This window comes from Thamnophis sirtalis, unplaced genomic scaffold, assembly GCF_051295495.1.
Source record: "Thamnophis sirtalis isolate CommonGarterSnake01/CBP01778 unplaced genomic scaffold, rThaSir2_p1.2 scaffold_2, whole genome shotgun sequence".
NCBI lineage: Eukaryota > Metazoa > Chordata > Lepidosauria > Squamata > Natricidae > Thamnophis > Thamnophis sirtalis.
This window is the reverse complement of record NW_028261382.1, coordinates 51,938,981-51,954,950: the sequence shown is the minus strand read 5'-3', so window position 1 is coordinate 51,954,950 and position 15,970 is coordinate 51,938,981. Positions and strand designations below refer to the sequence as shown.

The following is a 15,970-nucleotide window of genomic DNA, read 5'->3' as shown; positions in this document are numbered from 1 at the left end:
AACCAATGGAGTTTTTAGTACAGCTTTTATATTAAAAAAGCAGAGATATCATCCTGCCAACAAAAGTGTGTCTAGTCAAGGCTTATGGTTTTTCCAGTCGTAATGGATGGCTGTTAAGGTTGGACCATAAGGAAGGCTGAGCGCCAAAGAATGGAGGCCTTTGAACTCTGGGGCTGGAGAAGAAGACTCCTGCATTGAGTCCCTTGGACTGCAAGGCCATCCAACTGGTCAGTCCTGGAGGAGATCCACCCTGGCTGCTCTTTAGAAGGCCGGATCCTGAAGAGGAAACTCAAAGACTTTGGCCACCTAAGAGAAGGAAGGACTCCCTGGAGAAGAGCCTCATGCTGGGAACGATGGAGGGCAGAAGAAGAAGAAGGGGGCGGCAGAGAAGGAGGTGGCAGGAGGCAGTCGGCCTGAGCTTCAATGGACTCCAGAGGATGGGAGAGGGCAGGAAGGCCTGGAGGAACATTGTCCAGGGGGTCACAATGGGCTGGACACAACTTCACAACTAACAACAACACAGCTTTTATGCAATCATTTTCTCCCTGTGAAGAGTGTGTTAAGGTACATGGATCCGGTCCATCTCTCTCTTCTGGATCTAACGATGGCGGCCCACCAGTAAGGGTTGATATCTTGGAAAAGGCAGATCCTGAAAGGGATTTACCTGACGGGATGAAGAAAGTGTGCCCTTGTTTCAGTTCGATCCTCTGGCACAGCTCCACGCGGTCCCCCAGGAAAATGTCACTTTGCTTCCCAGAGATCACCCATTCTTCGTAGAGTTCTAGGTTTTGCAACGTTGGAGGAATCAGCCCAGAAGATCTAGACCCAGAGAGAGAGAGAGAGAGAGAGAGAGAGAGAGAGAGAGAGAGAGAGAGAGAGAGAGAGAGAAAGAGAGAGAGAGGGAAAGAAAGAAAGAGAGAGAAAGAGAGAGAGAAAGAGAGAGAAAAAGAGAGAAGAGAGGAGAGAGAGAAAGAGAAAGAGAGAAGAGAGAGAAAGAGAGAAGAGAGGAGAGAGAGAGGAGAGAGAGAAAGAGAGGAGAGAGAAAGAAAGAGAGAGAGAGGAGAGAGAGAAAGAGAGAAGAGAGGAGAGAGAGGAGAGAGAAAGAGAGGAGAGAGAAAGAAAGAGAGAGAGAGGAGAGAGAGAAAGAGAGAAGACAGGAGAGAGAGAGGAGAAAGAGAGAGAGGAGAGAGAGAGAAAGAGAGAAGAGAGGAGAGAAAAGAGAGAGGAGAGAGAGATAAAGAGAGGAGAGAGAGAGAGAAAGAGAAAGCGAGAAGAGAGGAGAGAGAGAGAAAGAAAGAGAGAGGAGAGAGAGAAAGAGAGAAGAGAGGAGAGAGAGAGAAGAGAGGAGAGAGAAAGAAAAAGAAAGAGAAAGAGAGAAGAGAGAAAGAGAAGAGAGGAGAGAGAGGAGAGAGAGAGAGAAAGAAAGAGAGAAGAGAGGAGAGAGAGAGAAGAGAGAGAAAGAGAGAAAGAGAGGAGAGAGAGAAAGAGAGAAGAGAGGAGAGAGAGAAAGAGAGAGGAGAAAGAGAAAGAGAGGAGAGAGGGAGAGAAAGAAAGAGAGAGAAAGAGAGGAGAGAGAGAGGAGGAGGAGGAGGAGGAGGAGGAGGAGAGAGAGAGAGAGAGAGAGAGAGAGAGAGAGAGAGAGAGAGAGAGAGAGAGAGAGAGAGAGAGAGAGAAACCGGCAGGCATAATATGTCACATTTCCATGCATAAACGTTTGTTGTTTTTTTTAAAAAAAGAAACCAATGAGCATGTCCAATATTCTACTTTAAATTCAGCACACAGCACATCTGCTTTCCTAGCGCGGCGATGTCCCCCCTTGCTCAAGACATATTTTGGAAGGAAAAAAAAATTATTGAGCCTCCGCTCTTTAACAAGGAATTTTTTTATTTTTAATTTTTTTAGAAAGGAGACTCGGCTTTACCTTCCCTCCCCGGAAAACGTGATACCACACCGAAGTGCCTCCGAAATCAATGTGGAAATCGGTGAAGCATCCTTTGACGCTCATCAAGCAGTACCTGCAAGAGAGAGAGAGAGAGAGAGAGACTCGCTTTAAAACCTCGCGTCCAACGGGCACATCGTCAGCAGCAGCAAATGCCCCCCCCCCTCCACACACAGACAATTAGGGCTTCCCCCCATTTGTTATCCGGGTGACATTTTAGATTTCTGCTGCAGGGGGAAGGTGGGGAGGGGGGAGGGAAATGAACCAGGCAATGCACCCTCCCCCTCCTCCTTGAAGGGAGCACACCACAGAGAGGGCGGAGAGGCCGCCCGTAATAATTAAATTGGCCATCTACGTGGGCTCTCCCTGTTCCCCTGTTCTCGGCTGTCCCTGCTTCCCTGTTCTCGGCACTCCACTAGATTTGGGAACCACAAAAATAAAGAGGCTTTCCCCACCCCCTCCCTTCCCAATCCTTCCACGGGCAAAGTTTACAAGCCAGTTCTGCTTGGAATCTCGACGGGTGTGTTAAGTGGGTCGAGGGTTTTCTTTTGCACAACTCCTTGCTCGCAAAGCTTCCTGGATAGACTGGGAGGCGAAAGGGCTGCGTGCGTTCATCCCTTCGGAAAACTCCGAATGGGGAGACTTTAAAATCCGTTTCCCACTGATTTTTTTTTCTTTTTTTGGCGGAGATGCTCTCGTTCCTACCCCAGCGCAGACGATCCATCCTCCGTGCCCGAAACACAGGCGCCTTAAGAGTCGCAGGAAATGTGCCTGGCTTAACACACCAACCACTTTTCCTGGTTCCGGTCGCTGGTTGTCTCAACTGGAGCGTACGGGCGCTTGCCCCCGTGTGTCCTTCGCCGTCCCTAGCAGAGCGCGTGTGCCCCAAATGGATTCCCCAGCCATCCCTGCAGGCCCGGTTCCCTGCTCCCGCCAATCAGCCGCCTCTTTTCCCTCCCCTCCGACACCCGTCCAGGTGGACGCCCGCATCCTCCCAGCGACAGGCGGGGTGGGGGGTGGGGGTGGGAGAATGGTGCCCTCCGCCAGGCTTCCCTCGGAGATCCGAAAGTCTCGGGTTAGGAGAAGGCAGGCTGCCTAGCAACCTCTTTTTGAGTTGACAGAATACGCAGTGCTTCTGTCATGGGGGAAAAAAACGGTTAAATGCGTGGGGAGAGGGAGGGAGGGAGTTGGGAAAGGGAGAGGGAGGGAAGGAAGGAAGAAAGGGGAAAGGAAAAAGGAGAGGAAGGGAGGGAGAAAAGGAAAGGAGGGAGGGAAGGAAGGAAGGGAAATGGAGGGAGAGGGAGGGAAGGAAGGAGGGAAGGAAAGAAGAAAAGGGAAAGGAAAGGAAAAGGGAGAGAGGGAAGGGAAGGAAGGAAGGAAAGGAAAGAAAAAGGGAGAGGAAGGGAGAAAAGGAAGGGAAATGGAGAGAGGGGGAGGAAAGGAAGGAAGGAGGGAAGGGAGAAAAGGGAAAGGAAAGGAAAAGGGAGAGAGGAAGGGAAGGAAGGAAGGAAGGAAAGAAGGAAGAAAAGGAAATGGAGGGAGAAGGAAGGAAGGAAGGAAAGAAAGGAAAAGAGAGGGAGGAAAGAAAAGAAGGAAGGAGGGAAGGAAAAAAAGGGAGAGAGGAAGGGAAGGGAAGAAAGGAAGAAGGAAGAAAAGGAAAAGGAAAGAAAAAGGGAGAGGGAGGGAGGGAGGGAAGGAAGGGAAATGGAGAGAGGGGGAGGAAAGGAAGGAAGGAGGAAGGGAGAAGAGGGGGAGGGAAGGAAGGAAGGAGGGAAGGGAGGAAAAGGGAAAGGAAAGGAAAAGGGAGAGAGGAAGGAAGGAAGGAAAGAACGAAAGAAGGAAGAAAAAGAAAAGGAAAGAAAAAGGGAGGGGAAGGGAGGGAGAAAAGGAAGGGAGGGAGGGAAGGAGGAAGGGAAAATGGAGGGAGAGGGAAGGAAGGAAACGGGAGGGGAAGGGAAGAGACGAAGGAAAGGGAAATGGAGGGAGGAGAGGAAAGAAGGGAAGGGAAAAGAAAGAAAAGAGAAACGAAAGGAAAAGAAAGGAAAGGGAACTCAACTGCTTTCGGCTTTGCAACTCAACCTCGGTCTCTCGCGAAGCAGCCTTACCTTGCCTGGGTTTCGGGCACGGGGAATTTCCTGGCGCTTGGAGCGCCATTAAACCTTCCAAGCGGGCAGAACATCCAAGCAGCACACAAGGAAAACTCCCACCTCCCTATAGATCTCCGCCAGGAGCCCCTTTTCAAAATACAAGTCCCCCCTCCTTCCCTCCTCCTCCTCCTCCCAGGCTCCTAAGCCTTCTCCCCCTTTCTCCCCCCCTTCCTCTAGGTCCAGCCGGAAGAAAGTGACACCCACTGGAGGGGAGGGGGCTGCTTTAACCCCCCCTCCCCGCGAGAAACTTGGAAGCAGAAAGCAAACTTGGCATGTGAGCAGCCACCGGAGAGGCCGCATCTGAAAGATCCTGGGTGGTTTGGCATTATATGAATTATTTTTCTTTAAAATAAAACGCTGGCGTGACGGATGGGAAGGGAGGGTGTGTGCGAGAATACAGCGGAGTTTATCCTGAGGACACGTCTGGAAAAAAAACGAACAATCTGCCTACCTCATAAGTCTTAAAACTGGGACTTGAACGCCTCCCCCTCCCCTCCTGTTCGTAGCCTGAGCGAAACGTCCTTTAAATGGACGGATGGATGCAGAAAAAAAGGGGATTTTCCTCTTGTCGCAGGCAGGCTAAGCCGCGTTGTCCAGAAAGCATGCACACCCCTATTCCAATCTCAAATACGAGGGAGGGAGGGAGGAAAGGAAGGAGGGAAAGAAGGGAAGGGAAAGTGAGAGGGAGGGAGGGAAGGAAGGAAGTGAAAAGGAAATGGGAGGGAGGGAAGGAAGGGAGGAAGGAAGAAGGAAGGGAAAAGGAAAAGGGAGGGCGGAAGGAAAGGAAGGAAAGGGAAAGTGAGAGGGAGGGAGGAAAGGAAGGAAGTGAAAGGAAATGGGAGGGAGGGAAGGAAGGGAGGAAGGAAGAAGGAAGGGAAAAGGAAAAGGGAGGGCGGAAGGAAAGGGAAAGTGAGAGGGAGGGAGGAAAGGAAGGAAGTGAAAAGGAAATGGGAGGGAGGAAGGAAGGAAAAGGGAGGGAGGAAAGGAAGGAAGGAAGAAGGGAGGGAAAGGGAAAAGGGAGGGAGGAAAGGAAGGAAGGAAGGGAGGAAAGGGAAAGTGAGAGGGAGGGAGGAAAGGAAGGAAGTGAAAAGGAAATGGGAGGGAGGAAAGGAAGGAAAAGGGAGGGAGGAAAGAAATGAAGGAAGGAAGAAGGGAGGGAAAGGGAAAAGGGAGGAAGGGAGGAAAGGAAGGAAGGAAGGGAAGGAAAGGGAAAGTGAGAGGGAGGGAGGAAAGGAAGGGTGTGAAAAGGAAATGGGAGGGAGGAAAGGAAGGAAAAGGAAATGGGAGGGAGGAAAGAGAGGGAGGGAGGAAGGGAAGGAAAAGAGAGGGATGAAGGAAAAAGGAAAGAAGGAAGAAGGAAGGGAAGGAAAAGGGAGGGAGGAAAGGAAGGAAGGAAAGAAGAAAAGGGAAAGGGAGGGAAATGCTCCCTCTGTCTGTTGTTCAGATACGGAGCTTCCTGCCCGAAGCAAAATCCCCACTTCCTGAGGATTTCCCTTTCCTGGCTCCCCTTTTTCCTCTCTCGAGAGGAAGGGAGCTCAGCCTTCCACGTTGCAAACCCTCCCGTTTGGCTTCCAGGCATCACAAAACCTCCTTTCCCATCTTCCCAGAATGGATCCAACTCTTCTCTTCTTTCTGAAACAAGCTCTCTTCTCTGCTCCCCCCCCTCCCCACCCCCCCCCCCCACCCCGGGCCAAGCAAGTTTTCCAAACCCCCCTCCCATCCCCAGGAAGCCTTCATAAGACAGAAAAGGCCATTCTTCTTAAGGGGGTCCCCGTGTTTCCTCAACGCACCTAACCACCCACCCACCTAACCCCCCACGTAAAAAAAAACAACCTCAACCTTTGCTTCTAAAAAACCTTAAGGATGGGAGGAGTTTTGTTTTAAAACATCTTTAGAAAGGGTCTGTGGAAATCATCCACCATCCTCCGTTCTCGCCTCCAGGCTCTGGGCTTGGAGGAAATTGGGGAGGGGGCCTTTGAAAGCAGACTCTGGAGAGGTGCCTTTGTGTTGACCTCTGCGGCTTCCTCTGTAAGGCTGAAGTCACGTGTGTGTATGTGGGGGGGGGGAGGAATTCAAGCCCAGACTTTCTCCTGCATGGATAATCCTGCAAGACAGCAAGTGGGTGGGTGGGCTTCTTTGCTCAGCCCAGCCCAGAACGCTTCCCTTTTCTAAGGGACTGGGCTCCCCGAAAGGCACTCAAGCCTCCATCTTGGAAGGAAGAGGCCCCCCCTACCCCTTTCTTTTCCAGCCCACCCCCCCCCACATTCTCCGAGCCAGAGGGCCCCCCTGTGCCTTCCTGTCGTCCCCTTCCCCACAGAAAAGGGGACGACAGATAAAACTACTTAAAATTTCACCTCTTAGCCTCCTGAACCCCATCAACCTTGTAGACACAATCTTTGCAATAAACAGAAATTTGGGGTCACTCGCGGGGGGGTGGGGAAAGAGGCTTGCCCCATTGCATTCATATTAAATGGGGTTGGGGGAAACTATTTCAAGCATCTCTCCCGTATTTTGTCCCCCCACCCACAAACGATGGAGGAAGATGCTGAAAAGGAGAGAGAGAGAGAGAAAAATGGGGGGTTGCGTTGGGAAAAATAAGTGTAAAAGAAGGGAGGAGCTGGGAAACGGAGAGAGAGATGATGGAGGCATTTTTCGGCAGCGGCGGTGAACTTGTGAGGGGGGGGGTTGCGTTTTTCGGTCCTTTAATTGCTCCCAAATTAGAAGGCAAACACAAAACGCCACTTTGCAATAGCTTAAGGGAGGGCTCCTTGACACATTTTGAGGAGGGAGGGGGGGAATGTTCTTTTTCTGATGGCAGAGGAGGGGAGGGGAGGATCTTCCCAGCTGGAGTCTCTGCTAAAAACTGTCCTCCCCCTTTTTTTCTCTTAATTTCCCCCCCCCCCAAAAAACCCTACACTCATTTGTTTTCATTCTGGTGTCACTCTATAGCAAACATTTGCACATTGGTATAAAAAAGCAGGGGGGGGGAGGAAATGCAAAAGACAGAGGTGTGTGTGTGTGTGTGTGTAAGAGTGCAGAATTTTACGCCAAAATGAGGAGATAAAAAAGGATAACAAGAAGATTCCTGGCTCCTTTGCTCCAATCACAAGAGCAGAATTTTAAATTTTCGAAGAGAAAAATATGCCTTTCTCTCTCTTTTTTAAATAGCAGACTGTTTTGAATGGTGCGGGGAGGGGGGGAATGGTAGGGGGGCATGCATGGCAGATTTCAAACTGTTTTAGAAGGGGAAACACCCCGCCCCCTGAAAAATCAGCGGAAAGCCTCTATCGACAGCCTCTGTCGGCTGTATCCAATCGATTCAACTAGCTCAAGTTTTCACCAATGCACAAGAAACATCCTTGCAAAAATTGTCGCGTGAATGCAGACCAAATACCCTACTTCTGTTCTACCAGCTACCAAGTTGTGTTCATAACTCACCTGCAGTCAGAAAGCCACATCTGTTCATTCAAAACTCCCAGAATTTGTGTGTGTGTGTGTGTGTTTTTTAAATGCGTTCAAGGTCAAACATCTTTTGCAGAAGTTTCCTTCAGTTTAAAGTCCTCTTACCTTTTAGTATTTGAGGACTCAAAAGATAAGACAACGCTAGCATCACCCACAAAGCATTCCAAGCAATTAAGGCCACACACACACACAAAAAACATAGCACAGAAATTCTCCCCCCCCACACACACACACATGCACCCTGCTTCCCCCCAGGGGGAAATCATCTCTTCCCAACCTTATCTTCTGCCTTTGTTTTGCAAAGTGGGGAGGGGGGGAGGCATCAGGAGGGCAGTTGGCCAAGCTGGACAGAGAAAAAGCAAGCAGTTTCTTCCTAGCCCCCCCCCCCCACCCCCACCCCACAAAGCTTGGAAAGACCCCTACAGAATCCATAAGATAAAATGGTGGTCCAGGATAGGGGGAAAAAACCAGCAGATCTGTCCTAGAATTGGTTGTGTGTGGGGAGACAGGGGATGCAAGGGGTTGTAAGGTGGGTTGTAAGGGGGGGGGTCTTCCGTGGTTTGGGGCCAGGAAGAGGCAGCGAGCCCTCCTCCCAGTCCTTCGGGATTGGGCCCTTCGGGATTGGGCCCTTCGGGATTGGGCCCTTCGGGATTGGGCCCTTCGGGATTGGGCCGGCATACAAATTCATTAAATCTTAAAGCTTTAAATCTTAAATCTCTCTTTACACAGATGGGAATTTTAGTGGGGAATTCGTTTGTTCTCCGAGGAGGAAGGGAGGGAGAGAATCACAGTGAAGGCTGCGGCTTCTATCTATCTTCCGCCCTTCTCTCTCTCTCTCTCTCTCTTTCTCTCTCTCTCTCTCTCTCCTCTCTCTCTCTCTCTCTCTCTCTCTCTCTCTCTCTCTCTCTCTCTCTCTCTCTCTCTCTCCCCTTCTCTCTCTCCCACTCAATTTTCCTCCGAGCAGGAGAATCATCTTCAAGTAATTTCCTTCTGCTTGGCTACAGCATCCATCATCGCAGGTTGGGGGAGAAAAAAAAAAATAGCTTTACGTCTTCCAGCCTTGACTGAACAGCGGCAAAAACACTGAGAAAAGTCCCCCCGCCCAGTTTGGTCCCACCAAGGTCGCTTACCAACCAGGAGAGAGAGAGAGCACAAACTTAGAATAATGTGAAACTTTTCAAAGGATCGTTTTTTCCCCCCCACTCAAATCGTGCAGGGATCTTTGGTTAGTATAACGAAGTGCAGCTAAATGTGTGCAATTTTAACAACTGTATTTTTACCTTTAATTTTTAAATGCTTTTTATCTTGTCTGTAAGCCGTCCAGAGTCCCATGGGATTGGGAGGCATACAAATTTTATTTAAATTTCAAAATTTCAAATTAAATATCTAAATTGGGGGGGGGGTTGTTTCAAATTAAACAACCCTATTTTTATTTTTTCCATTTCATTTCACGCGCCCTAAAAAGTTGGCTTTTTCCAGCCAAGCCGGCCTGGCTTGAATAGAATAAAATATAGGATTCATTTGGTTGTTAATTTTAATTTAAGTTTTACATTTTTTATTGTAAATATCAATTTGGGGTTTTTTTTTGGGGGGGGGATACTTTATTTAATGTCCCTTTTAATTTTTGTAATATGTGTTTCCTTCCTGAGTCCTTGAGAGAAGAGCAGCATATAAATTCAATAAACCTAAACCTTAACTCATCTCCTTTCGCCAGAGAAGAGAGGAAGGGCCCTCTGGTGCTCTCTGAGCCTGGATGTGTTTTTTTTAAAAATGCAAACGTTTTATTACCCAGCTATGTAGTGCAATCAGTGCTAGAAGGGAGTAGGGTGTGGAGGAGGAGGTGGAGGAGGACGCTGAAACCGTCACAAATATGAGCCAGGTGACAAGTGTCTGAATGTGGATCATGTGACCACGGGGATGCTTGGAATGGTCATTAAGTGTGAAAAAACGCTCACAAGCCATTTTTCCCCCCCAGTGCCATTGTGACTTCAAACAGCCGCTAAAGAAATTGTTGTGAATGCTCCAACACTGGAGGTTTCGAAGAAGGGATTGGACAACCTTTTGTCTGAAGTGGCCCGAGCAGGGGGTCGGACTAGGACAGAGGTCCCCAAACTTTCGGACCTTAGGGACCACTAAATTCATAGTTTTAAATCCCGCGGACCACTAATAGGATCTGCCTAATGACTGGCTGGGTGGGCGTGGCTAGGTGGACATGTGACTGGGTGGGTGTGGCCAACTCGATGTCACGCATGTCGAGGGGTGCCTCGCCAGCCTCTACCCGCCACTCCTCGCCTGCTCGCCCGGGCTCCTTAGGGCCCCCCAACAGAAAGCAGTTGCTGGAGCTAAGCAGCCCCCAGGAGGAAGAGTCCAGTTCAAATTGGATCTGACCGAGAAGGAGGCTCAGCAGATGCTCCTCACTGAGGACTAGGAGCATGGTTTTTCCAAGCAGAGGGAAGGCCTGCGGGAGTGGCAAGGCCAGGTGCCGGCGCCTGGAGGCTCAGCGGGCTGAGATGGTCAGCCAGTTCCAGGCCAGGATGCAGTCCCACTGGAACGAGGCCCTCCGGCTCTTCCCCACCAGCGGCTCTTCCCTCCAGCCTTCGCCCAAAGCCCCCCACCAGGAGGCTGAAGCAGACCCCCAAGTCGGAATTCCTGCCCCCCTCCAACCCCCACAAAAAGACCCCGACGGGGGAGACTCTCTGCAGCAACACAAGCGTTCATTCCACGTATCCGTCCCAGGGGCCGCAGTTTGAGGACAACTGATTTAGTGCAATGTAATAAATGCAAATAATTTTTCTGCGGACCACCAACATTTTCTCACGGACCACCAGTTGGCGACTGCTGGACTAGAAGACCTCCAAGGTCCCTTCCAGCCCCGTTATTCTGTTTTGTTCCCTATCCTGAACATTTTATTCCCTCTATCCGGAAAACCAGGGCCACGCATAAGCGGTTCAGAACAACGGCATAGTTCCCTTAACTTTGTTATCTACGAACTTCTAACTCACAGCTAATCCTGACATGCAAACCTTTTTGTTTTAAGAAAGGCTCCCAGTGGCCTCCTTGGCAAGGCATGTTAAACACAAACAAGCAAGCAAAATATATATATATATATATCGTGACCCATCAAAACCACGGTCCACTAAAGCGCGCCCGATTAAAGCACGTCCGTGACGTCATCAGCAGCGCGACGGAAAAATTAAAAATGAAATAAAATAAAATAAAATTAAAGCAAGCCGATTCACATAAAGGTAAGGGTTAGGTTTAGGGTTAGGGTTAGGTTAAGGGTTAGGGTTACGTTAAGCGTTAGGGTTAGGGTTAGGTTTAGGGTTAGGTTAAGGGTTAGGTTTAGGGTTAGGTTTAGGGTTAGGTTAAGGGTTAGGTTTAGGGTTAGGTTAAGGGTTAGGTTTAGGGTTAGGTTGAGGGTTAGGTTTAGGGTTAGGTTAAGGGTTAGGTTTAGGGTTAGGTTAAGGGTTAGGTTAAGGGTTTGGTTTAGGGTTAGGTTAAGGGTTTGGTTTAGGGTTAGGTTTAGGGTTAGGTTGAGGGTTAGGTTTAGGGTTAGGTTAAGGGTTAGGTTTAGGGTTAGGTTAAGGGTTAGGTTTAGGGTTAGGTTAGGGTTAGGTTTAGGGTTAGGTTTAGGGTTAGGTTAAGGGTTAGGTTTAGGGTTAGGTTTAGGGTTAGGTTTAGGGTTAGGTTTAGGGTTAGGTTAAGGGTTAGGTTTAGGGTTAGGTTTAGGGTTAGGTTAAGGGTTAGGTTTAGGGTTAGGTTAAGGGTTAGGGTTAGGTTAATGGTTAGGTTTAGGGTTAGGTTAAGGGTTAGGGTTAGGTTAAGGGTTAGGTTTAGGGTTAGGTTTAGGGTTAGGTTAAGGGTTAGGTTTAGGGTTAGGTTTAGGGTTAGGTTAAGGGTTAGGTTTAGGGTTAGGTTAAGGGTTAGGTTTAGGGTTAGGTTTAGGGTTAGGTTTGGGGGGGTTAGGGTAAGGTTTTCGCTTTAATTTTAAATTTACCGCTCACAGCGCGATGTTTTCGTCGCGCTGTGATGACGTCACGTACGCGCTTTCGTCGAGCGCGCTTCATTCTACCGCGGTTTTGTGGTGGAACCTATATATATATATATATATATATATATCTTTGTCCCCCACAGCGGTAGCAATTCAAACACAAAACCAACAACGCCAGAGGAAACCAGTTTGTAAGAAGGAAACAAAATGGTCTTGTAAGAAGAAAACCCCAAATCCGCAACAGGGCAAGTAAAACAGGGGGATGCCCTTTGCGGTTGACGTTGTGTAAGGAACCCGCTTATGACAACAGAAACACAAACCAAGCAAGACAGGGAAATGCCAAAGGGGTCTTTGCCTCGCCCTGCTGACATCACAGCAATTCAGCCAATCGCAGCCAAGGTCCCTTCCCATTTGTCAGCGTCTCTGTGACATAGGAGGAGGTGTGTCCTTCCCTATCGAAGCCCCTTCGCTTGTCACCAAATCACAGTTCCCCCCCCCCCCAAAAAAAAACCCAACCATTGTTACGACCGCAAAACTCTGCACCAACCCAACTTTCAACAAGAGATGCAGAAAAGTAAGTTTGAACTAGTTTGAATCATAATTTATACCCAGGAAATCCGGGGGAGAAAAAAATCCACTTACTTTTTCACTTTGGGATATTTCATCTCCGAAATGGCATTCGTGGACTCCGTCTGCCGTTCCTTTAAATGCCGCGGCCACATGTTATCCACCCAGTCGACCAAATCCACCTGGGAAAGACCCAAAGCAGAGTTAAGGTTAGGAAATGGTAGAGAAAGACCGGTTGGTTCCCTTGGCTAAGGATGGTCAACTAGGAAGCTCTCGTTGACCTCCAAGCTCAACTAGGAAGCTCTCATTGACCCCACATTCAACTCGGATGCTCCCATTGACCCCCAACTCAACTAGGAAGGTCTCATTGACCCCACCAAGCTCAACTAGGATGTTCCCATTGACCCCAGGCTCAATAGGAAGCTCTCATTTACACCCCCCAGGTTTAACTAGGATGCTCCCATTGACCCCAAGCTCAACTAGGAAGCTCTCACTTACACCCCCCCCACAACTCAACTAGGAAGCTCTCGTTGACTCCAAGCTCAACAAAGATGCTCCCATTGACCCCACATTCAACTCGGATGCTCCCATTGACCCCCAACTCAACTAGGAAGGTCTCATTGACCCCCCCAAGCTCAACTAGGATGTTCCCATTGATCCCAAGCTCAATAGGAAGTTCTCATTTACACCCCCCCAGGTTTAACTAGGATGCTCCCATTGACTTCAAGCTCAACTAGGATGCTCCCACTTACACCCCCAAGCTCAACTAGGATGCTCTCATTGACCCCAAGCTCAACAAAGATGCTCCCATTGACCTCCTAACTCAACTAGGGTGCTCCCATTGACCCCAAGTTCAACTAGGAAGTTTTCACTTACACTCCCCCAAGCTCAACTAGGATGCTCTCATTGATCCCAAGCTCAACAAAGATGCTCCCACTGACTTCCAAACTCAACTAGGATGCTCCCATTGACCCACAAGCTTAACTAGGATCTCGTTGCCCCCGCCCAAGCTCAACAAGGAAGCTTTCATTGACCTCCAAGCTCAACTAGGATGCTCCCATTGAATGCCTAGCTCAATTTGGAAGCTCTCGTTGACTCCCAAGGTTTCACCCATCAGCTAGAAACTCCACTTACCACATTGGGACGCTTGACAATGTTGGCTAGTTTGGTGTGGCTGAATTCCAGGCTGATCATGTTGTACAGCTTCTCACGCTCCGCCTCGGGGGTTTCGTAGTAGCGCACGAATTGAGCCATGCTCATTTCAATGCCTTTTTGGGTGTTCACATCCACTACATCCACAATTCGACGGCTCCCTGGAAGAGTTTGGGAAAGGAAGGTTGGTGAGAAAATATAGCAGATTTCATCCCTAGTAAAGGCTGTCAAAATAAGCATGGGAAAATTCCAACTGCGGCGAGAATCAGAGCTACTGAAACTGGCCGATATTTCGGGTTATCTAGTAAAGCGGTTTCCAACCTTGGCAGCTTTAAGACTTGTGGACTTCAACTCCCAGAGTTCCTCAGCCAACAAAGCTGTAGAGTTCTAGTAGTTGAAATCCACAGGTCTTAAAAGTTGCCAATATTGGAGACCGCTGATCTAGTACATCCCACAGGTTGCAAAAGGTAAGTTTGATAATTGGTTACTATACTGGCTTTAACTTTAGAGTAACAGCAAGTTTTCACATTCATAACTTTTAATCAGTATTTTCCCCTAAACAAGAAGTAAACAAGAGCCGAGGTGGCGCAGTGGTTAGGGTGCAGTACTGCAGACCACTACAGCTGACTGTTATCTGCAGTTGGGCGGTTCTAATCTCACCGGCTCAAGGTTGACTCAGCCTTCCGTCCTTCCGAGGTGGGTGAAATGAGGACCCGGATTGTTGGGGGCGATATGCTGACTCTGTAAACCGCTTAGAGAGGGCTGAAAGCCCTATGAAGCGGTATATAAGTCTTATTGCTATTGCTAACAGGGTATAGAGACTTTAGCTACCAATTTTCAATTCTCAGACTGCAAAAAAACAGATTTGGGTGCAACTTCAGCCTGGAACCTGTTTGTATATTCTTTGTTCTTTATTCCCCCCTCTCTTGTGTAATTCGTGCACAATACCCTGTTCATTTTTTTTTAATGTAAAAAAGAAACAACTCTCATATCAGAATATCGTTTCTGCATTATGGAAAGGCGCATGGAAACTCACCCACAAGCATCTTAGCATCTTGGACAGTGAAGTTGGGGTCGGGCATTCTGTAATGATCAAAGGCGAAGGGGGTTAAATTAAATGCAAAACAAGGAAGTCACAATCACAACAACAGACCGTCCCTGGGTAAGCGGCAGCCACGAAGGGCAGAATGTAAAACCCGCATTTTTCCTCACTCGTTTCTCAACTGTAGTTCTTGGGGAAGTACCTTCTCCGAATATGGAGATTTCCTTTCTGCCTATGAAGCTGGCAACTACCATCTTAACTATGTTCCTCTCCTTTTTTCCTTCCTTCTTAAAAACAAAAACAAAACTTTTATGCTAAAGTAATGAATTCACAGGCACCCCATCACTGAGACCAGGAATATTTTTTTCAATTCTAGCATTATAAATGTGTACTATTGTGGCCCCCCCAGCAGAGCCAGCAGCAGATTCGGAGAGTGAGGAGGGTTGGGGAGGAACCTGGGCCAGTCCTGGAGTCTGGGGAAGGCTCGGATGAGGGCTCTGCATCGGAGGCAGAGAGGGGGCCAGGGCCGTCCGACAGTTATCAGCTGCCTTCGGAGCCAGACATCAGTGAGGCAGAAGAACAGCTGGAGCCTGTTCCCAGTGTGCGCATGAGCAGAGTTGCCAGACGAAGGGAACCGCTAAAAGAACAGGGGTCGACTTGGGAGTAAGGCCACAGGTGGACGATGAATGGCCCCTCCCAGAGGGAATAAAAGAGGAGCGACAGGGGAGTGGAGTTTGCAGGAGACTATTAGTTCCTTTTAATAGTTCGACTCTCGAGAGACTCCTTGCCAAGTTCTGCAGAGATCGGCCTGGCAGCTCTCCAAGCCAGATAAAGTCTGTGACCGTAAATCCTCCCTTGAAAAAACTTTGCTGGATGGGAATGAGCAGAATTCACAGTCAATTAATAAAAGGGGTTTTTGTCGGGATCAGGAGTCGGCTTCATGCTCTCGGGAAGCCTCGGTCAGAACAGGCTGGACCTTTTTGATACAGGTGGTTAATTGTTAGGACAATTTTCCTTATCACAGCTTTGACCCGTAAGCCAATCTCAAATGTTCCTACAGGACAATTCGAAGAAACAGAAAAAAAAAGATCAGAGACCTTGAATTATCCCAAGGATCATCATTACAAGGATAGGGGGGAGGTTTTTTATTATTATTATTATTTTGCATAGCTATCCAGGACCTTATTACCAATCCTGCTCATAGAATTAGATGTTTTCCAAGGTCCCCAATTCCTAGCCAGATTGCGAACCTCAAGGCAGCCCTTTCTCCTCGTAGGAAGAATAAAAGTCACCTACGTATGACTCAAGGGACGCGGTGGCTCAGTGGCTAAGATGCTGAGCCTGTCGGTTAGAAAGGTCAGCAGTTCAGCGGTTCAAATCCCTAACGGAGTGAGCTCCCGTGACTCATCCCAGCTTCTGCCAACCTAGCAGTTCCAAACCATTTTAAAAATACAAGTAGAAAAATAGGAACCACCTTTGGTGGGAAAGGAACAGCGTTCCGTGCACCTTCAGTGTTGAGTCATGCCGGCCACATGACCACGGAGACGTCTTCGGACAGCGCTGGCTCTTCGGCTTTGAAAGGGAGATGAACACCGCCCCCTAGAGTCAGGAACGACTAGCATGCATGTACAAGGGGAACCTTTACCTTTATGTATGATTGGGCAGCTACA

The 15,970-nt window shown here is 48.8% G+C and overlaps 1 protein-coding gene across 1 annotated transcript in view; it reads right to left on the bottom strand.

Moving 5' to 3' along the window:
• Positions 1 to 15,970, bottom strand: part of KDM2B (lysine demethylase 2B) — a 61,259-nt gene that overhangs the window by 39,285 nt on the left and 6,004 nt on the right. The window contains 4 exon segments of the mRNA XM_087705508.1: positions 1,922 to 2,015; positions 12,182 to 12,288; positions 13,241 to 13,419; positions 14,295 to 14,341. Coding sequence (XP_087561634.1) covers positions 1,922 to 2,015; positions 12,182 to 12,288; positions 13,241 to 13,419; positions 14,295 to 14,341 — 427 coding nt within the window.